Genomic DNA, 23,685 nt, shown 5'->3' on the forward strand with positions numbered 1-23,685 from the left:
TATTGACTCCTTCAGTTGTTAATCTGGTCACTCTGGGATCAGCTGTCAGGTTTAAGTACCACACATTGGGGCAGAGTATCACTTGGGGGCAATGCTATTGCTTCAACTTAGGCTGATGGTACTAGGAGGGTGCTGTTCTGCCTGGCTCCTACAGTATGGAGGATGAATCAGCACCAAGATGCTGGTGGCTGCTTTCTCAATTCTCTCCCCAAAGCCACCACCCCCAAGTCTCTCTTCAGGCATTCCTAGTCCACTCTGCCCCTGGCTCTGCTGGAGCCCAGGGTAAATTGTTGCATATGAAAATGTATGCATTGGCCTTTTAAACAGCTCTTTCAGTGTTCAGCCATCCAACCATAGTTGTTTTTATTTCTCATATAGTATTGTCATTTTTTGTTTCTTTCTTAAGTTGTCATTTTGTTTCTTCACTTGTTGTTCATTTCTGTTCTTAGCTTTTGAGTTTTATTTTGTCAAATCAAGATGTAATTGACATAAAGCATTCTATTAAAGGTGTGCAACATAATGAATTGATACATGTATGTATCGCAAAATGATTACCACAGTAATTTTACTTAACATCCTTTACCTCACAGAGATTTGAATTTTTGATTCAAGATGATTTCTCATATCCCCCAAATGTTGAGGATACTTAATTCAGCTTGGAGAATTTTGTTATGGCTTTTTTTGTTGTTGTTACCTTTTTATTTCAGTGGAATTTTCTTTAGCTGAATTTTGGATTCTCATTTTCTGTTTTGGTTTTCTGTAGATGAATACTGCACATCTACTTTTTTTTAGTTGAATTTATTGGGGTGGCATGGAATAATAAAATTATATAGGTTTCAAGTGTACTATTCTAAATTCATTTGTATTTCTGTAGACAACTGTCAGCTCTAGTTTTTTGGAATTTTCTAGTTGAAGAAAACTCTTCAGTCGGTATAGCAAGTATGGTTCCTTTACTGGATTTAATTTTTAATTTTTTTAAGTTCACTTCTGTTTTGTATGAATCTGAATTTCCCCCTGACTTGTTTTTTCACCTTTATCTTGTAATATCTTTTTCTCTTGGACTTTACCTTTTCACCACTTCCTATTCTCATTCTGTCTACACTTTTAAGTACTTTCCCTATAGTTAGTAGGTGCTCTGACCCATCAGAAAACTTTGAAAGTATTTTCTCACATTCAGTGATGGTTGTTTTCAATCAACTTTAAATCTGCTATTAGTATCTCTTTTCTCTTTCATGTAGTTTCCCCCCCTGAGCTGATCTTCAACTCCCCAGTAGCTTAATGTTGGGAGTGTGGGAGATAGTTCACTGATTTAACATGTTTTGCTTTTTATTATATTGTTTTTATAGGTAATTATTTACAGGTAATTTGAAATTAGCACATTCTGTCTAGTAATGCTGAAAGGATGTATGTTTTTGTGTAGTTCACTTTTGTCTCAGTAGAAACCAAACTGTTGTATTTAGCACTCTTCTCTTAATTAATTGGACTTAAGCCCTGAACTTGTTCTGTCTTGTGGTGAACAGTAGCTGAAATCTGCATGGTTCCCGTAACCTTACAGCTGTTACCTGCTTGAGCTCCTTGTTGTTTTTACTTATGTGTTCAGACAAAGTAGTCAACCAAAAATTTTAAGAGGAGTTTATATACAGATTTAGCACTCCATACTTTGTTGCTCCCATGCTTCTAGGGTATTGCCATACAGTTACCAAGAAGTTTGAAAGCCACAGACTCTTAACCTGTTCCCTGTTTGCCACATGGACTGGTAAGTGTCCTCATTTTAAGATGAAAGCCAATTAAATATAATTCTTACTTACTGTGCATCTCTTCTTTGAGGGGTTATATCTCTTGTACTTTCTGATTGCTATTGGTTGCAATGTCTTCGTTTAGTTGCTCTTTATATTTTGATTAGAGTTTATAGTTAGTAAAAGGGTTAGTTTGATACAGGATATTTTACCAGTATCAGAATCTAATGCTACTGGTTTTTACTTTCTATTTCTTATTCTGTTAAAAGGCATTCTTCTGTTTTCCTCACTGTCTGTTTTTGCTTTATTCCTATTTTTAGGAGTTAAAGGCAAGTGAAAAACAATCAGTTGGTTTTTTTAACCCTATACATTGATGGAATCATATATTATTAAAAGTTTGGAAAGCGGTACTTTTATATATGGTTGTTGAGATTGTGAATTGGTATGCCTTTTTGGAGGACAATTTGACAGTATAAATGTGAGTTCAATATTAAGTGCAGTAATTCTAGTCCTTTATCACTCATTCAGAAATAGTAACATGCATGCAAAAAGGTATTGCTCTTTATCTTTTTGGTGATTAAGTCTCTTTTAACACTAGAATCTGTCAATTGACAGAGGAATACTTTGTTTAAAAAAATGTGGCCTCCTGATAGAAATAGTATGACAATTATTTAAAGAGATACTAAAGGAAAATAAGTCAAAGAACAATGTAGATAGTTTTTATTTATGGGAAAATAACATTGTTTGCAAATGACACTTATATGAATGAAAAAGAAAAGCTAAAGGTATAAATCAAAGAGTAGTCATGAAACAGTTAACAGTTACCCTGGAGGTGGGGATGGGTCTGGGGCAGAGTGTAGAAAGAGACTAAACTTTGTTACTTTATAATTTTTAGACTGCTCTGGAGTCTTTCTAGCACTAATTAACATATTATAGGTACCATTAAATATAAAGAAATTAAACCACAAAATAAACTTCTTTTTCCTTCCTCTTATTTCTCCCCCCTTCCTCCTCCTCTTCCTCCTCCTCCTCCTCTTCTTCTTCCCCCTTTTCTTCTTCCTTTTCCTCTTCCTCCTCTTTGTCTCCTCTCCTCCTTCTTCCTCTCCTTCTCCTTCTCCAGATCTGATTCTTATTTTATATCTGTTTTTGTTCTGAGCACTACGTCTTATACATTCAAGAGACTCATTGTTTCTCAAATGAATAACAGAGATGGGAGAGGGATATTTGAGAGTTGTTTGTTAACAGAATTTTTTATGGTAAATATCAAGGTATACTTTCTTCCTAAATTAGAATCAAAAAACCCTAAAGACCCACCAGAAAAGACATAAATTTGATGGGCACATTTACTAAAACATTAAAAATACATATATTTCTTGAAAAGTGTTTTGACCTCCCTTATGATTTGCAGTTTTATTTTTGTTTGTTGATTTCTTCATCCAACTCATAATATTTGTCAGTTTGATCTAAGTTGTCATAACTCATTATTTCAAAACTGATAATTCATTGTTCTGACCAGATTTTATCCTCGGTTATTGCTTTAGGTTTTACGGGTTTTATTCTCAATGTAGTATTTTCTTTGTCCTGGCTACCAGTGAAAAATTTTATGGTTTTGACTTTTAATGAAAAAAATCTCAAAAAAAGAATGAGACAGTAGCATAATGAACATCCTTGTGTATATCTTGATTTAACACTAATTAATCTTTGACCATATTTATTGCAGTTTTTTTTTACTCTTGGCCATGTTTAAGAATTTTAAAATAATTTTTATTAATGGGAAAATTTAAAACATGCTCAAAAGAGGCAAGAATAATTGAAGAAATCCCCAGCTTTAACAGTCATTACCATGTAGCAGTTCTGTTTCATTTTTTTGAAATGTTTTAAAGTAACTTCATGAATCATGTTCATCCATAAATACTTCTCTATGCATTTCTTTGAAAAACAGCCCCAGTACCATTTACACAGCACCTCAAATTAATAATGATGCATTGGCATCATCTTATGTGTCTTTCTGCATTTAGTTTGTTGGGATCAGGAGAGTATGGGGCTGAACCTGCTAAAGGCCTGGATCTGGATGTTTTTTCAGGGCCTTATAGAGAACCAGACTGCTACATTTCCCATCATGTCACCCCCTCCTCAAATTATAGGTTTGGAGAGCAGGACATGCTCCTTCCTGAGGAGAGCATTTCCACCTGACACCCTTTCATTTCTGTTTTTCTTACCCAGATCCATCTTCTGAGATGTCCCTTTAGCGCAACGGTTCCTAATGTTTTTGGCACCAGGGACCAGTTTTTTCATGAATCTGGAGGGGCAAGAGGTGGAGCTCAGGTTTGGTGGGGCAGTTCAGGAGGCAGAGCTCAGGTGAGCTTCCCTCACCACCAGGTTCCTATCAGGCCATGGATGGGTACCCTCTGCTGACCAGGTTTGGGGAAAACCTGGTCAGCAGAGGGTATTATTAGAGAAATAGAGAAACTATATTAGAGAAACCAGGAAAAATGGCTACAGGGTCCTGGAAAGCCAGGGTAATAGTGAATGTTTCCTTCATTTCCAGGCTGTCACAGGATGGACACATTAACTTCTCTTGTCTAGACTGTCTCACTGGTACCCAGCAGAGTCCAGTTCTAGTTCTGGAGGTGTGACTTAACTTACCTGTAGCTTATTCAACCCATGACTTGGTCATTCACCAAGTAGTTAACTCTGAAAAACAGAATTCTCTAGTACAGGATAAAGTCTCATCCCTTTGCTCAGGTTCAGAACTTGAGAGTAACATCAGCGGAAACAAAGTAGGAAGCACAGGGAATCTTTCTCCTCACCAAGGCAACAGTTTCATCAGCAGAATCTCTCTGATGTAACTGTTTTGGAACTCTGGAGTCTGGATGAATGCTCACAGCTTCCAAGGGAAGGCATGGAACAAAAAATTCTGCTCTTAGTGCAGTAGTTGCTACCCATCACCCACCCTTCAGATGGTGGCAGAGAGCTGTGCATATGTTCCTAGAACAGCTTGCACATGGCTTGTGGTAACCAGGGTGGGCAGTAAACACCTTGTTCTCTAAGTATTGAGGTTCTGTGTTTTGATTGCTCATTGCTGCTTTTGATAATAGAAGTGGGCCAACACAGTTACAACCTTCACTGGCTGAAGTAGGGAATTTGAAGAACCAGACTCTGAGTTTTTCTTCCCCTTCGCTTTGCCATTTTAGGAGCCATGCATTTCAGGATTTGGAATTTCAAAAACGAATGTATATACAAGGGAATTCATAAAGTTACCATGCATTCCTCCAACATGGAATGTTACAGAATCAAAAATGTATAAGAAAGGCCTGATAAAAGCATAAATTTACACCTTAGGTTGAACCCTGGCATGGAGAAAACCCTATAACAATTTTAAAACCCAGCAAATTTTGGAGAATCTTGAGTTCCTGATTTGCTATATAATAAGATCCAGCTATCCAGGTTTCAAAGAAGAAATCATGTGGCATAAAAAGAAACAGGAGAGTATACTCCATTCAAAGAAACAAAAATAAATCAGAAACCATGCCTGATACAGGCCAGGTAGTATACAGACAAATACTTTATAACAATTGTCTTAAAGATTCTCAGAGCTAGAGTAAGACATGAACAAAGTTAAGAAAAAAATTAAGAACAAAATGGAAATATCAAAGAGAAAATATAAAAAAGAACCAAGGAGCTCACAAAACTCTAAGTAGGATAAAATCTCAGAGACCCACACCTAGATACATTAGAGTCAAACCCTTCAAAGCAACAGAGAATCTTTAAAGCTGCAAGAGAGGAGCAATTTGCTCCATGAAAGGTCCTCTAATATCAAATTTCTAATCAGAAACTTTAAAAGGCAGTAGATTAATATATTCAGAGTGCTGGGGGAAAATGTCAACCAAGAATTTCATATCCATTAAAACTCTCCTTCAAAAGTAAGGGAAAAGTAAGACATTCCCGGAAAAACAAAAGATACCTTTACCTTGTAAGAAATGCTAAGGGGAGTCTTTCAGGTTGTAATAAAATGACACGAAACAGTTTCTTGAAGCCATATGAAGAAATAAAGTTTGCTAGTAAAGGTAATAGATGTACATTTATATAAGCTAGTGTTATTGTCACTTTGGTTTCCTGTACCTTTTGTTTATTATCTGATAAAGAGGCTAATGCATTAAAAAATTAGTTTCGTAATGCACAGATGGATGGGACAACAAATTGTTGGTTTTATTCTCCTTCTTCACACTTCCTCCCTCCTTCTCTCTAAAGTCAAAAATATTTTCAAAAAACAATTACTCTGATTTTGGACAAATAGCACATTAAGATAAAATTATGTGACTTTAGTAACCCACAATAGGTAAGGACTGAGCTGTATAGGAGAATTTTGTATGAGATTTGAAGTTAAGCTGACATAAATTCAATTTAGAGTGAATAACTTTAAGATGATAAATTTAATTCCCATGGTAACCACAAAGAAAATAGATATAGAATATACACACAAGGAGATAAGTTTCAAAGTTGTGCTAAAATCAACTAAATACAAAATACAGTAATACAAGAAATGAAGGACAAAAAAGCTACAAGACATGTAGAAACAAGAAGCAAAAAGGCAGAAGTCTCTTCTTACCAGAAACTACATAATATGTAAATGGATTAATCGCTTTAATCAAAAGACAGAATTTTGTACAATGTATAACAATGACAACAAATCATGATCTAGGCATATACTATCTATAAAATAATTTAGAAATAGACTTCTAACCAAGATGGAGGCGTAGGTGGAAATACTATGCCTCCTCGCACAACCAAAATTAAGGACAACAAAGGTTTAGAAACAAAAACACAACCAGAACAGACAGAAAATTGGACTGTATGGAAGTCTGACAACCATTCAACCAGACCAGTAAGAGGGGCAGAGTCCACGACTGGCAGAGAGGGATCGTGGTAGGAAAAGGCAGTGGCAGTCCAGACCCAGGAGGGAGGGCAGGCGGCTTGGGGCTGACTGAGGTCACACATTTGCCACAGATAAACTAGGCAAAAACAGGCAACAAGACAGATTGGGCAACCCAGGGCTCCAGCAACGGAAAATAAAGCCTAAAAGCACTGATTGAAAAGGTGCTGGCTTGTGGGAAGTGACAGAGGGGATTGAAATTCGAGAGAGAGCGGAGTAAGTGCCATTGCTTTCTCTCTGACCCTGCCCCCACATACAGAGTCACCATCCAGCCACTGGGTTGCCCCACCCTGGTGAACACCTAAGGCTCCACCACTCATGTATAACAGGCGAGACCTGACCAAAAATGGGTCAATCAGAAGAATAAATCAAAGCCCCAGAGCCAATACTTTTAAGTGACCAAGAGATAGCCAACCTATCAGATGCATAGGGTTTAGTTTAGAAAATAGACAATGGGATAGACGTGATGGCTGCCTTCAGATTGTCTTGTATAGAGGAATCCGATGTGTTCTCTAAGACCCCGAGACCACAGGGAAGACCTTAAAGGGAAACACACCCCTGGTTAAAGCAAAGTGAGTTCTAGTGCGACGGGGGTAGGGGCATCTGGGAGAGTTGTTCCTGCGCAGCTACGGTGGTGGAGCCAATCACGAGGCGCAGCTGGTCCTCACGCGATTGAACAGTCCTACAGTCGTACAATCATGACGATCCTGCTGATCAGGATGCTCACAGAACTGGTTGATTTCAGTCGCAAAATTAGATAAACAAATGAAGGCTACACTAAGTGAAATGAAGGGAAATGCACAGGGAACCAATACTGATGGAAAGACTCATCAATGGAGTGGACTAGAAGGAAGGAAGAAAGAAACAACCAAACAGAAAGGAATGAAGAAACAAGAATTCAAAAAAATGAGGAGAGGCTTAGGAACCTCCAGGACATCTTTAAACGTTCCAACATCCAAATTAAAGGCGTACCTGAAGGGGAAGAGGAAGAGCAACAAGTGGAAAAGTTACTTGAACAAATAATAAAGGAGAACTTCCCCAATCTGGCAAAGGAAACAGACTTCCAGGAAGTCCAGGAAGCTTGGAAAGTCCCAAAGAAGGTGGACCCAAGGAGAAATACACCAAGGCACATCATCATTACATTAGCCAAGATTAAAATGAAGGAGAGAATTCTAGAAACAGCAAGAGATAAGGGGACAGTCACCTACAAAGGAGTTCCCAATAGACTGTCAGCTGATTTCTTAAAAGAGACCTTCCAGGCAAGAAGGGGCTGGAAAGAAGTATTCCAGGTCATGAAAGACAAGGACCTACATCCAAGATTGCTCTATCCACCAAAGCTTTCATTTAGAATGGAAGGACAGATCAAGTGCTTCTCAGATAAGGTCAAGTTGAAGGAGTTCATCATCACCAAGCCCTTATTATGTGAAATGTTAAAGGGACTTATGTAAGAAAGAGAAGATAAAAATGAACGGTGAAGGGACAGCAAACTCACAATTATTAACAACCACACCTAAAACGAGCAAACTAAGTGGACGGCTAAAACAGGAGCAGAGCCACAGAAATGGAGATCACATGGAAGGTTAGCAACAGGGGAGTGGGAGGAGGAGAGAGGGGGAACAGGTACAGAGAATAAGTAGCATAGACAGTGGGGAGAAAATAGAGAGAGGGAAGGCAAGAGTAGTGTCGGAAATGTAGAAGCTAAAGAACTTATGACACATGGACATGAACTGAACGGGGTTAATGTGGGTGGAGGCAGTGTTCAAGGTGGAGGGGAATGAAGGGGGGAATGGGACAACTGTAATGGCATAATAAAATATATTTAAGAATTTAGAACTAAAGAGGCAAGTGGAAAGTAAGAATATAGCAAAAGATATTTTATGCAAATAATAGCCAAGAGAAAGTAGAGTGGCTACACTAATATCAGACAAAATAGACTTTAATTTTAATATTATGAGATAATATTACACTGTATAGAATTATATAGCATGTTAAAAGAATCCAATTGATCCATTGGAGTTTATTCCTGGAATTCAAGGATGGTTCAACATGTGAACATCAGTAAATATACCACATTAAAACATGAAAGACAAAAACCATAGGAACATCTCTATTAATGTACAAATATTTGACAAAACTCAACACTTTTATGATAAATACTCAAAAACAAACTAGTATTAGAAGGAAACTACCTCAACATAATATAGACCATGTATGAAAAACTCACAGGTTGCATATTTCATGGTGAAAGACTGAAAGCTTTTCTCATAAAGATCAGAATATGACAAATATGCCCACTCTTGCCACTTCTGTTGATGATAATACTTGGAAGTTCTAACCAGAGCAAATGCAAAAAAAAAAAAAAAGAGGAGAGAGGGAGGGAGGAAGTAAGGGAGGGAGGAAGGAAGTAAGGGAGGGAGGAAGGAAGAAAAGGCATCTAAATTGGAAAGGAAGAATAAAAGTATCTGTTTGCAGATGACATGGTCTTAAATAGTAGAAAAGATTCCAGATACACCCCCCCCAAAAAAAAACCCTGTTAGGACTAATATATAATTCAACAAAGCAGCAGGATACAAAATCAGCATGTAAAAATCAGTTGCATTGCTATACACTAATAATGAATAATCTGAAAGGAAATTAAGAAAATCTCATATTACATCAAAAAGAGTAAAATACTTAGAAATTAATTTATTCAGGGAGGTGAAAGACTTGTACATTGAAAACTATAAAACATTGCTGAAAGAATTAAAGAAAACACAAATAAATGGAAAGACATACGTTTATTGATTGGACTTAATATTGCTGATGAGAGTAGTACCCAAAGCAATGCAGTGTAATACCTATCAAAATCCTAATGACTTCCTTTTTTATTTGAAATGGAAAAATTCATTTAAAAATTCATTAGGAATCTCAGGGGACCTTGAATAATCAAAACAGTCTTGAGAAAGAACAAATTTGGATGATTGACAGTTCTTGGCCTCAAAATTTACTACAAAGCTATAGTAATTCAAACTATACAATACTGGGATAAATACAGATACAGATGATTAGATTAGAAAAGAAGAGAGAGCCCAGGCACAAACCCTCAATAATGGTCAAATGATTTCTGACAAGAATATCAAGACTATTCAATGTGGAAAAGACACTCTGTTCATTAGATATTGCTGGACAAACTGTACCTTAATGGAAAAGGATGTTAATTGGACCATTAACACACACCATGTAGAAAAATTAACTCAAAATGGATCAAAGACATAAATAGGTAAGAGTGAAAACTATAAAACTTTTAGGGGAAATACAAACTATAAACTCATAGTGGAAAATTTCATGAAGTTGTATTTAGTGATAATGTCTTCAATATTATACCAAAGGCCCAGGAAGTAAAATTAAAAAAAAAAGTACATTGGACTTGAAAATTAAAACCTCTTATGCATTAAAGAGAATATATTTGCTAGTCACTTATGTGATTAATATCCAAAATATATGAAGAATTCCTATAACTCAACAACAAAAAAAACTTAACGCTCAATTGAAGAATGAGCACAGAACTTTAATAAACATTTTTGTAAAGAAGATATACAGGTGTGCAATAAGCACATGAAAATATACTAACCAACACTAATCCTTAGGGAAATGCAAATCAAGACAACAATGAATTACCACTTTACACCCATTATGCTGACTTATCAAAAAACAACAGGAACAACCCAGAAAGCAATAAATGTTGGAAAGGATGTGGAAAAATTAGAACATTTTTGCACTGCTAGTGGGAATGTGAAACAATGCAGTCGCTATAAAGAACACTATAATAGTCACTGAAAAAATATATATAAAATTACCATTTAATTGTTTCCACTAGTGGGTATATACCCAATCCAAAAGGATTGAAGGCCGAAATTCAAACATAATTATATACCAGTTTGCATGGTACTATTATTTACAATAGTTAAAAGGTAGATACAAACCAAATGTCCATTGATGCATGAATGATAGATGCCTACAAATGAATATTTTTTAGCCTTGGAAAGGAAGGAAATTCTGAGTACATGATTCCACATGAATGAATGTTGAAGACATTATGCCAAGTGAAGTTAGTCAGACACAAAAGGACAACTATTGTATGTTTCCACTTATTTGCAGTACATAGAATAGCCACACACCTAGACATAAAAAGTCAAAATGCTGGTTAGCAGGGTTGCAGGGGAGGGGGGAGTTATTTTTCAATGATTACAGAATTTCAGTGTGGGATGATGAATGAATTCTGGAGGTGGCTAGTGCTGGTAGTTTTACAACAACATGAATATACTTAATCCTACTGAAATGTACACTTAAAATGATAAATATAGGTTCTGGCCAAGATGGAGGTGTAGATGGAAAGGCTTCACTTCCTTGCACAACCAAAAGAAGGATAACAACCAATTTAAAAACAGTAAACAACAAGAACTGCCAGAAAATCAAACGGCGTGGAACTCCAAAGGAGTTAAAAATATTCATCCAGAATGATAGGAGAGGTGCAGACAGGCAGATGGGCAGATGGCCAGACGGGCAGGGAAAGGCAGTGGACCATGCCAGAGGAGAAGTGGGGGTTGGCTGACTGGGAAGCTAAAGACTCAAAACCTCTGGATGTAGAATCCTATGGAGGTTGCAAAGGAGGGAGAAACTCCCAATCTCACAGGAGAGTTGGTTGGAAAGTGGGGCTAGAGCTGAGAAAGCAAATGGCACTTTTCTCTCTCTGACCCTTCTCCCACAGACAGTACCACAATGCAGTAAAGATGGTTGCTTGGCCTTGGCGAATATCTAAGGCACTACCCTTTATAATGTGGAGGTGCTCCTCCTGCAGGGCCCCCCCACTGCCACAGATGAAAATAAGTCTACCAAGACATGATCATCTTGGGGAGAAAAGGTGGCCAATCTCAAAGGAGAAGGGCCAGGAGCCTTTTCCTCAATGGGCTTTTGTTAGGTTCATTTTGCACAGGAATACAGGTAAAGCTCATTAATCATTATCAGGCAGTAATGATCAATAGATAACATACAAAGAACTATGAGCACTTATTCTGAGTCAGGGTCTGTTAGCTAAAGGGTTACAAAACTTTGGGAAACCAATTCATTTCCTGCTCGGACCCTTATCATTTAATGGAAAGCATTCTTAGCAAAGCATGTTTCACAGGATTTTATGTATTCTTTCTTAGGCCTGATCACCCAGGGAACCCGCCCTTTCCAGCACAGGACTGCACTGCCCTCTGTCATTATTTCAGGCTTAAGTCAGGTAGGGGAAGTAAGGCAGCTAAGAGATTAGGAGACTTTTCGCAGACAGAATGAGGACTCAGGCTACGTCAAAGCTGAGGGGTGAGAGTCCATCACCCCCTTTTGCTGTAGCCCCCCATGTCCTTTTCTAGGGTCTCCCCATGATTGTCCTTGTCTTAGGTCATTCCTCCCTGGGGGAATCTTACTCATCATTGGCTAACCAGTTAAGCACTAGTGGCCAGGCAGGGTGAAGAAAAAGGAGCAGAAGTGGTGCCCCTGTCAGGGAGATAAGCTTTGTCTCCTCAGTGGCTTATGGTCTGAAGGTTGCCCACTCAGCCTTAGCTATGGAAGGGTTACAGCTTCTGAAATCAGGCAGGGTGGGTCCCAACATTATAACATAGCAGGTGTACCAAGATAAAGAAATATGGCCCAAACGAAAAAATAGATCAGAACTCCAGAAAAAGAGCTAAGCGACAAGGAGATAGACAGCCTACCTGATGCAGAGTTCAACATTAGTAATCAGGATGCTTACAGAATTGATTGCGCTTAGTTGGAAAATGAAGGAAGAAATGAAGGCTTATACAAAGTGAAATAAGGGAATGTATACTGGGAACTAACAGTGAAGGTAAGGAAACCTGGACTCAAATCAACAGTTTGGAACAAAAGGAAAAAATAAACATTCAACCAGAACAGAATGAAGAAACAAGAATGGAAAAAAAAACTGAGGGAAGGCTTAGGAACCTCTGGGACAACTTTAAGTATTCCAGCATCGGAATCATGAGGGTACTGGAAGGAGAAGAGGAAGAACAAGAAATGGAAAACTTAGTCGAAAAAATAATGAAGGAAAAACTTTCCCAGTCTGGCGAAGGCAATAGACTTCCAGGAAGCCCACAGAGTCCCAAAGAAGTTAGACCCAAGGAAACATAAACCAAGGCACATCATCATTAAATTACCCAAGATTAAAGATAAGGAGAGAATCTCAAAAGCAGCAAGAGGAAAGGAGAGAGTTACCTAGAAAGGAGTGCTCATAAGACTATCAGCTGATTTCTCAAAAGATGTGGCTGAAAGGAGCTAAAAAGATTTGAAGTCATGAAAGGCAAGGATCTACATCCAAGGTTACTCTATCCAGCAAAGCTATAATTTAGAATGGAAGGGCAGATAAAGTACTTCCCATGTAAGGTATATTTAAAGGAGTTCATTACCAAGCCCTTAATATATGGAATGTTAAAGAGACTTACCTAAGAAATAGAAGATCAAAAACTGTGAACAGTAAAATGACAACAAACTCATGCCTATGAACAACTGAACCTAAGATACAAAAACAAAAAGAAACAAAGCAAACAACTAGACCAGGAACAGAATCACAGAAATGGAAATCACATGGAGGGTTATCAGTGGGCAGAGGGAGAATGGGGGGAAAGGTACAGGGAATAAGAAGCATAATTGATAGACATAAAATAGGGGGAGGTTAAGCATAGTACAGGAAGTAGAGAATCCAAAGAACTTACATGTACAACCCAAGGACATGAACTAAGTGGGAAGGATGCTGGAAGGCGGTGGGGTGCAGGGCAAGAGGGGATAAAAGGGAAGATAGAATTGGGACAACTCTAATAGCATGATCAATAAAATGTACTTAAAAATAAAATGATAAAAATGGTAAAATTTTTGTTGTATATACTTTACAGCAAAAATAAAAACACTACAGACTGCTTGCTATACTCCCCCTATGCTGTATTTTACCACTGGTGCCTTTTATTCCTTTTAGGTAGTCCTCCCTGTCCAGATTGTAGCTTCCTCTCATCCTTTGTTCTTAGTGTCCACTTCTCTCCCTCCCTTATCTGGTTGTGATTCTGGCCCACCCTTCAAGACCAAGTTCTTGGGCCTCTCCTGAAATCTTTCCTGATGTATGTATTCCACTGTGCCCTCAATTTTCAAATAGTGTTAAGAGTATGAGTAGAAGTGGGCAGGGGGTAAGATGGGGAGTAGAAATGAATTTGTAGACTGAGTGTCCAAGAAGTTCTCTGTTCTGAGCATCCACAGTGTGAGGCTCTAAATTTGTTGTTATCCACATTTCAGAAGTGAGAAAGGCACTAGTTGATGGCAGAATTGGGCCTCAAACCTGGGCAGTATGATTCAATTCCCTCCTGTTCACCACTTCCCACTTGGGCCTCTCAGGTCTGAGAAGGCTTGGGAACAAGAGGATTTAGAGGAAGGATGAGCTGTAGTTTAGTCTGTCATTACGGAATACGAATTTTAGTCAATCAGATGATACAATATTTATTTATTTGGTTATAAATGTTTTAAATTCTTAAAACTCAGAAAGTCTGTTATGCTTGACTATTGTTTAATTTGTATGTGTTGTCTGTTCTCTCTGCCTAGATTTAAAGTTCCTGACAGGGATTCTTTTTGCATATATTCTCCAAACAGCTCACCCAGGATCTTGAATTTATAGATTATCAAGTGCTGCTGACTGGATAGTAACAGAGGTTTAAAGGTCTTGGAACACACAGCACTAGGGTCACAGTCAAAGGCAGGACCTATATATCTCTCCTACCTTCACTAGGGAAACCTTCTTCCTGCCCTTCACTATGAGTCATAGACAAGGCTGGCTCCTTGGTGAGCAGGGCTTTTTTTATGTTTCAGGCACACATGGCATTCAGGGATGTGGCTGTGGATTTCACCCAGGAGGAGTGGATGCTTCTGAGCCCGGCTCAGAGGTCCCTGTACAGGGAGGTGATGCTGGAAAACTACAGCAACCTGGTTTCACTGGGTAAGCCTTAGTATTCCAATTCATGCCGCTAGGCATTTTTGGGTATGCCTGAAGGAGCCATCTTGCTTTCTGACTTGGCCCTTGAGTCTATAACTTGCAGCCACCTTGTTTTCTTTTTCTCTGAGCAGGAATTCCATTTTCTAAACCAAAACTCATCACCCAACTGGAGCAAGGGAAGGAAACCTGGAGAGAAGAGAGAAAATGCCCACCAGCCATCTGTCTGGGTGAGTGGGAACTCTTGACAAATGGATCATAGAGTTGTGGGCACGTCAGGGGATGGAGTAGAGGAGGCATTACTCAAGTGCTGGAGAGGAAATGTTCTTACCTCCAGGCTGCCATTTGCATTGCCTGGCAAACCCTTCCAGACCTTCATTCTTACACCAGTACTGGGCTTTCCTGGTATGTCTTTCTCCACTAGAAGCCTTTCTTCTACTAGAGTTTCCCTCTCTACCCCACTCAGTTTTCTTCCATATTCATAGGCTTCTTTCTTTTGTTACTGTTTTTTTAAAAAAATATTAAGCGAGAATGTGAGAAGGAAAAAAAACAGAGTAAGCTAAAGAAATAAAGCAAGCCCGGGAGGTTGGAGGGGAAGGAGGAAGGCTAAAATCCAACTGAGAAATTGAAATGGAATTCTTAAAAAACTGAGAACCAAAAGTAGTTTTTACATTTTCAAATGGTTATATAAGTAACTATGTAATATCCTCAATTTTACCTCTTACCCTCAAAGCTTAAACTATTTGCTTCTTACTGTTTAAGAAAAATTTTGCTGACCCGTACTCTAAGGAATTATGATATATAGCCCTAATTTTTCTTATTTTATTCATTTTGGCCACTTTATATAAAGATGTAAGAACATTGCAATTGCACATTTCCATTTGCCCCATTCTCCAACATCCTTTATTCTGTAGTTGTTGTTTTATTACACCTACATACATTGTAAATTCCCTAGTACAATATGTATTTTTATCAAGAAAAAATATTCTTTTATATGCATTCAGATAATTGACCATTTTCAATACTATTCATTTTTTAAAAATCTGGAGATCTGAGTTTCCACCAGGTATCAATTTTCTTTAGCCTAAAATACTTGTTTAGCATTCCTTGTATTGGAGGTAGCAGTATATTGCATATATTTTGTTTTTCTGAATGTATCTTTATTTCTTCTTCAGTCTTTTTATCATTGTTGACAGGATTACAGATGTCTGCCATTCTCCCCACCTTTGTTTCCCTACACCTAGCCCTCAACTCCCCCTAGCCTTCACCACATTGTTGTCTGTGTCCATGGGCTATACATATATGTTCTTTCTAAAATTCTTGTGTTTTTAATTATATTTTATTGATTATGTTATTACAGTATAATCCTAATTTTCCCCCGTTTTCCACCTCCATCCAGCACCCCCCACTCCCTCAGGCAATCTCTAGACCTTGTTCATGTCCATGGGTCATACATATAAGTTCTTTGGCTACTACATTTCCTATACTGTACTTCACATCCCCATGGCTATTCTGTAACTACCTATTTGTACTTCTTAATCCTCTTACCTCTTACCTCTCACCCATTCCCCCACACCACCCTTGTGTCTGGCAGCCATCAAAATGGTCTCCATATCCATGATTCTGTCTTTTTCCTGTTTGCTTAGTTTACTTTTTTAGAGTCACTTGTTCATAGATATGTATTTTTGCCACTTTATTGTTCATAGTTTTGATCTTTTCATTTTCCTAAGTCCCCTTAACATTTTGTATATAATGATAGTTTGGTGATGATGAACTCCTTTAGTTTTCTCTTGTTTGGGAAGCTCTTTATCTGCCTTTTTTCCAAATGATATCCTTGCTGGGTAGAGCAATCTTAGCTGTAGGTTCTTGCTTTTATGACTTCAAATATTTCTTGCCAATTCCTTCTGGCCAGCAAAGTTTCTTTTGAGAAATCAGCTGACAGTCTTACAGGAACTCCCCTGTAGGTAACTAACTGCTTTTCTCTTGTTGATTTTAAGATTTTCTCTTTATCTTTTACCTTTGGCATTTTAAATGGGGTATCTTGGAGTGGGCTTCTTTGCATCCATCATAATTGGGACTCTCTGCTCCCTGGACTTGCATGTCTATTTCCTTCACCAAATTAGGGAAGTTACATTTCACAATTTTTTTCAAATAGATTTCCAATTTCTTACACTTTCTCATCTCCTTCTGGCATGCCTATGATGTGAATGTTGGACCTCTTAAAGTTGTCCCAGAGGCTGCTTATATTATCCTGATTTTTTGGATTCTTTTTTCTTATTGTTCTGATTGGTTGTTTTCTTACTTCCTATGTTCCAAAATTATTGATTTGATTCTTGGCCTCATCCATTCTACTGTTGCTTCCTTGTAAATTATTCTTTTTTTCAATTAATGTGTCCTTTGTTTCTGACTGGATCTTTTTTATGCTTTTCAGGTCCTCACTATATTCCTTGAGCATCCTTAAAATCAGTGTTTTGAACTCTGCCTCTGAGAAATTGCTATCTCCATTTCATTTAGCTCTTTTTCTGGAGTTTTGATCTATTCTTTCATTTGGGCCATGTTTTTTTTGTTTGTTTGTTTTTTTGTCCCTTTGTGTTTATTTCTGTGTATTAGATAGAGTTCCTTTGACTCCATGTCTTGGTAGTTTGGCTTAATGTAGTAGGTGTTCTGTAGGGTTCATTGACACAGCCTACCCTATTACCCAAGCTGGGTACTCGAGGTGCATCTTTCATATGGGCTGATTACACTGTCCTCTTATAGGTCAGCCTTGCTTGCTATTGGCAGGTCTATGGGAGCTGCAAGGATTGGCTATGACCACTTACCACCAAGCTGTGCTCTCTGTGGAGGATCATCTGTGCAGGGGCAGGGCAGTGGTGCTTTGACATGGTCTGTAACTGTCCACGGGGTACACAAGCTCTGGGGTTTCCTGGATGGTTCAGCCAGGGTCAGCCCCTACTTGTTTTTTTTGCCAGGACCACCATTTCTGAGCTACAAAGCAGACTGAGATGGCTGCTACTCGTGCTGGGCTTGGAGATTCCCAGGTGAAGCCAAGCTGTTAATCTAGGCTAGCTGCTGCTAGTGCTACACCTGGGGCTCACTGTGGCTAGCTCTTCCTTTTTTGAGAAGATTTAGGAAATTGTGAAGAATGAGCCCAAACCAGCTATTCATATGGAAAAGCAGTTTGTGTGGCCTGGTAAGTTGGGTGGGACAAAGTCTCTGGGAATCTCTAAGGAGGGTCAAACAGTATTAGCCAGGTAGATGAAGTCTTCGATATAGCATGAGCATGTGGGCTCTGTTGGGATAGTGTTTAAGAAAGGGACAATGGTTTCTCCTCACCTCGATGCGAGGCACTTCAGTTTCTCCCTCTGTGCCACTGGTGCCTTTCAAGCTACTACCCCAGTGCTGGACTTTAGAGGGATTGAGTCTGAGTGGGTGAGTCTGTGTGTGGGTTCTTTAAGAACTGCTTGGGGCTCAAACAGTGTCTAACACCACCAACTCAGTCCCCACTGGTTTTTGAAGCCAGAAGTTGGGGGGGGCATATCTTCCTGGCCCTGGAACCCTGGGCTGGAGAGCCTGGGGTGAGGTCGGAATTCCTTGCTCCTGAGTCCTGAACTTTTATCCACCTTACATGGGGGTAGGACCAGCTTGTTTTGTGTCTGTGCCCCTCCTACCAGTCTGGATGGATATGTTTTCCTTAACTCTGTATTTGACAGACTTCCATTCAGCTTTCTTTCTGACAGTTCTGAGTAATTGTTGCTGTATATTTTAGTTGTAATTTTTATGTAGTTGTGCAAAAATGCAAGCCATGTCTGCCTACACCACCATCTTGACCAAAAGTTGCATATATGTCCTTTTGCTAATCTCTTCTAGTAACTCCCACCCCTTAACCTCCTGAGATCTGTCAGTTCACCTTCAGTCTTGAAGGATATTTTTACTGCATATAGAATTTTAGATTGTTTTATACATCATTTCAGCACTTTTAAGATGTTGTTCCCATTCTGGCCTCCGTTGCTTCTGATGAGAAGTCAGCTGTCATTTCCATAATTGTTACCTTGTTCTTTTGTAATATTTTTCCTTCCTTCTGGCTACTTTCAAACTTTTCTGTGTATTTTTGGTACTCAGCAGTTTGACCATGATGGGACTGTTTGGGCATGCTTTTCCTTGTATTTTTCCTGCTTGGGGTTCACTGAGATTTTTGAATCTGTAAATTTATGGCTAGAACCACATTTGGGAAATTTTCAGCCATTTTCTTTTACATGTTTTGTTTTTTTCCCCCTTCCATTCTTTCTCTCTATGACTACAATTAAATGTGTATTAGTGCTTTTGACATTGTCTCACAGGTTATGGACCCATATTTTGAAATGTTTTTTTTTCTCTCTGTTGTTCAGAATGGGTAATTTCTATTGATCTTTCTGTAAGTTTACTGTCTCTTCTGTCATCTCCAATATGCTGTTAAGCCCTGTCCAGTGTATTTTTCATTTCAGATATTATATTTTGTGGTTTTGACATTCCCATTTACTCTTATTATTTTCTGCTGCTATTTCCTATCTGTTAATTAATGATGAGCAGATTTGCCTTTACCTTCTTTAATAGAATAAATAACTCAGATACTTAATGGATATATTCTTAAATGAAAAAATTGTAGAACAGTGTTGTTCAGTTTTTTATTAAAAAACAGAAGTATATGAAAGACCATATATCATTATGTTTATGTGAACATAGAAGTCTGTATTGTTATTTACCATAACTAGTGATTACCTTGGTGGGGATAGAATTGGAGAGATTGGGACAAGGGTTTCTGGGAATTTTTATTTCTACTTGGGATTATTTTTGAGTGATAGAAGTATAGGTAACTTTAAAGAATTATGTATGTGTTTTTAATTTTTAAAATACTTTCAACAATTTTATAAATGTTTAATCCACAGAGAAATATGTTTTTTTATTTTGTGTAAGAAATTTTCTTTTGCTATTTCACTAAATTTAAAAGAGAGTCTTACAATTAATTGTCCTAGAATCAAGGGATTATAGCATGTATAATAGAAATTATTTCTATTTTTCAAGTTATATCCTTATTTTTCATCTATTAGGAAGAGTCATAATGCCCCAGAATACCATTGTAATTTATTTGAAATCCTCCATTTATTTCTGAGTTTTTGCCTTATATTTTACTTTAGTAAACTTAGGTATATAAAAATTCATCATAACTTATTGTCATTTATTAATGAAGTTTTTAACATTCTTTTTGTACCATGTGATACTTTTCTTTTTGTTTAGTCTTAGCACTCACTTTGTTGTTTGTTTTTTTGGTATAGTATTTCTGTGTTCATCTTTTTATTTTAAAAAATAATGTGATTTAGGTGTTCTACTTTTAAATAATAGCATGTAACTGATATTACATTTTATGCCAGATGAAGTGTTGTCTTTTATAATGGGACTGTGGCCTTTTCACATTTACTGTAATAACTGATAAGTTTCATAGGAGTCACTTAGGAGCTGACTATGGGGCAGATGCATAGGTGCTTGACTACAGTGATAGAAAAGGTCCAGGCAGAGGAAGTAAGGCTACCAAAACAAAATACAACAGACTAGGTGGCATAAACAACAGTTTATTTTCTTACAGTTCTGAAGGCATAGAGTTCTTGGACATTTATTGTGTCAGCAGGTTTGGCTGCTCATGAGACCTCTCTCCTAGGCTTGCAAATGACTGCCTTTTTACTATGCCCTCACGTGGCCTTTTCTCTGTGTATCCCTGCTGTCTCTCTATCCTCTTGTAAAGACATCATTTGTATTGGGTTAACCCCACCCTAATGAGCTTTTTTTTTTTTTTTTTTACATTAATTACCTTTTTAAAGGCCCTATCTCCAAATACAGTAGCATTTTATATAGGATGGAATTATTTTGGAATGTAGATGGGTGCACAGTTGGTTTGTAAAAGTTCAGATCATTGATCAAGGAAAGAATCTTCAGGTAGATCTGGTAAGATCTGTAACTGGTTTTTCAAATTGTGTGGTCATTTATTGCCTTCAGCTGACTAGAACCAGTTGTGATGAAACAATACATTTAATGTTAACATCTACACAAGGGATGCTATAAAGAAAAGTTTTTCTTTCATATTGATTTCTGAGGAAATTTTTATTTAAATTAATTATGGATATTATCAGGGCTTGAATTGTCAGAAGCACCATGAAGGAGCATCTCTTAAGGCTGTTTTTATTGCTCATTGCTGAAAACCTGCTGCCTTTTAGGAATTCTGGCACATAGTAATCTTCTAATAAATATTTGTTATCATCAACAAAAAAATAAATATTTGTTGATGCCCGAAACTAGTTCAGGCATCTCACACATGATCTCTTTAGCTACTAGAAGTTCTCCAGACTGCTCTCTCAATCTATTCCTTTGTCTTCATAGGGAGATAGGGAAAGACATGAAACTTCCACATGGGTACTCTGGTTAGAGATCTCTCAGTCAAAGAAAATACTTGTGGACACAGCTTACATTAGTGTTGATGGATGTGAGTTACAAGCTAATTGTAGTGGAGGGGGGACAAGACTTGCATATTCACCCTATTTGCAAAGCAAAATCTGTGATGCTTTTATAGTCTGATATGTAGGTTTAGGAGTAGATTTTCTGGATGTAATAGAAGATGTTGTGATAGGCTAGAAAAAGTAGTCACGTAAAGGAAGGTCTTATTTGGGTATCACTTTAAGTTTTAAGTATTTTGAAGAACATTTGAGTCTTAACATCAGAATTGGCATAATTACTTGGGTTTCCCAAATGAGTCTCAGTTCTGACTTAGACACTTCTTTCTACAGGACAACCAAAGCCAGAACTCCACCTCTGTGCTTTCTGCCCTCCAGATCTCTCTGGTCAGAAGTTACACATGCAGCATGTGATGTGTAATCATGCCCCCTGGATGTTCCCATGCTTGTGTGCAGAAAATTACATTCTGTCAGCAAATCTGTGCCAGGAGGACCAGAAAAAGCAGCAACAAGCTTCTGATCCAGGTTCCTGGAGTGATAAAGCAGGTCAAGAGAGAGAAGGGATCAAGCCTTCATTTGGGAAGACAAAGAAAAGAACTTTAGCAGCATTTTCCAAGCCACCCCAAAGGCAGCCAGTCAGCTCTAGGAATGGCATTATAGGTGTGGAATTAGAGGCCAGTCCTGCTCAGATGGGGAGTCCTGAGGAAACAGACAAATTGTTGAAGAGGATAGAAGTCTTAGGATTTGGAACAGTCAACTGTGGAGAATGCGGACTGGGCTTCAGCAAGATGACCAACCTGCTTAGTCACCAGAGGATACACTCAGGGGAGAAGCCTTATGTGTGCGGGGTGTGCGAGAAGGGCTTTAGTCTAAAGAAAAGTCTTTCCAGGCACCAAAAGGCACACTCAGGGGAGAAACCTATTGTATGCACAGAGTGTGGACGAGGATTTAACCGGAAATCAACACTCATCATACACGAGAGAACACATTCAGGCGAAAAGCCTTATATGTGCAGTGAATGTGGGCGAGGCTTTAGTCAGAAGTCAAACCTCATCATACACCAGAGGACACACTCGGGGGAGAAGCCCTATGTGTGCCGGGAGTGTGGGAAAGGCTTTAGCCAGAAGTCAGCTGTCGTTAGACATCAGAGAACACACTTAGAAGAGAAGACCATCGTGTGCACTGATTGCGGACTAGGATTCAGTGATAGATCAAACCTCATCTCACACCAGAGAACACACTCAGGGGAGAAGCCTTATGCCTGCAAAGAGTGTGGGCGATGCTTTAGGCAGAGGACGACCCTTGTCAACCATCAGAGGACACACTCAAAGGAGAAGCCTTATGTATGCGGAGTGTGTGGGCACAGCTTTAGCCAGAATTCAACCCTCATCTCACATAGGCGGACACATACTGGGGAGAAGCCTTATGTGTGTGGGGTGTGTGGGCGAGGCTTTAGTCTGAAGTCACACCTCAACAGACACCAGAACATACACTCAGGGGATAAGCCTATTGTGTGCAAGGATTGTGGGCGAGGCTTCAGCCAGCAATCAAATCTCATCAGACACCAGAGGACGCACTCAGGGGAAAAGCCCATGGTGTGTGAGGACTGCGGGCGAGGCTTCAGCCAGAAGTCAAACCTCATTGCACACCAGAGGACACACTCAGGGGAAAAGCCATATGTGTGCAGGGAGTGTGGGCGAGGCTTCAGTCACCAGGCAGGTCTTATCAGGCACAAGAGGAAACACTCGAGGGAGAAGGCTTATGGGTGCAGACAGTGTGGACTAGGCTTTAGCAATAAGTCAGCTTTAATCACACATAAATGGGTACATTCAAAAGAGAAGCCCTGTGTATATAGAGAGTGTGGTCAAGGCTTTATCCAAAAGTCATACCTCATCTTACATCAGATGACACATCAGGAGGAGAAACCTTAGGTGTGCAAGACATGTGGGCAAGGTTTTAGCTAGAAGTCTCACTTCAATAAACACAGGAGGATGAAATCTTTCCACCAAGTGCCACTCCACACCGACCCTGAGACCTATTTGGGGTAATCTTCTGACCTGTTACACTCTTTGAAAGTGAAGATGGTGGCAAGGACTAAGTAATCAAAATTTTTACACTTTTATGGAGTAGAAAAATGCATTCCATAAGTGGTCAAAAGTCACTTGGCTTAGTTTACTTTCATCACACTGTCTTTATGGTTTGTGGCCTTTTGTTCTAATAAACTTTGCTTCTTTACAAATCTGTAACCTTTTCTGTATACCTCATTTACTTACCTATAAAGAGGCAATAAGGAGTGCTACAGATATCTTGAATTCCTAAGTCCACTATTTCACAAGAATTCGGTTCCTTGCAAGACATAAGAACTGAGTTACTAGTGTACTTATTAGAAAGTCTGGTCTCTTGTATAGGGAGAGAATTTAGGAAATGTGTTCAGGGATTTCAGGTGAGGGGAGGAAATCTTCCAGGTTTCTTCCAGAAAATATGGCTTCCTCTGGAGTCTACTTTCATCTGGAACTACTCTCTTCTCTTGGTTTC

General features: G+C 38.6%; 1 protein-coding gene across 1 annotated transcript in view; it reads left to right on the forward strand.

Moving 5' to 3' along the window:
- The window catches only part of LOC119038525 (zinc finger protein 133), a 50,176-nt gene extending 26,780 nt beyond the window's left edge, over positions 1-23,396 (forward strand). Inside the window, 3 exon segments of the mRNA XM_037131054.2 lie at positions 14,554-14,680; positions 14,809-14,904; positions 21,484-23,396. Of these exon segments, the coding sequence (XP_036986949.2) occupies positions 14,560-14,680; positions 14,809-14,904; positions 21,484-23,198 (1,932 nt within the window). The 5' untranslated portion in view covers positions 14,554-14,559 and the 3' untranslated portion in view covers positions 23,199-23,396.
- Positions 23,397-23,685: the final 289 nt, after the last annotated feature.

This window comes from Artibeus jamaicensis, unplaced genomic scaffold, assembly GCF_021234435.1.
Source record: "Artibeus jamaicensis isolate MK-2021 breed Jamaican fruit bat unplaced genomic scaffold, CSHL_Jam_final contig_65, whole genome shotgun sequence".
NCBI classification, from domain to species: domain Eukaryota; kingdom Metazoa; phylum Chordata; class Mammalia; order Chiroptera; family Phyllostomidae; genus Artibeus; species Artibeus jamaicensis.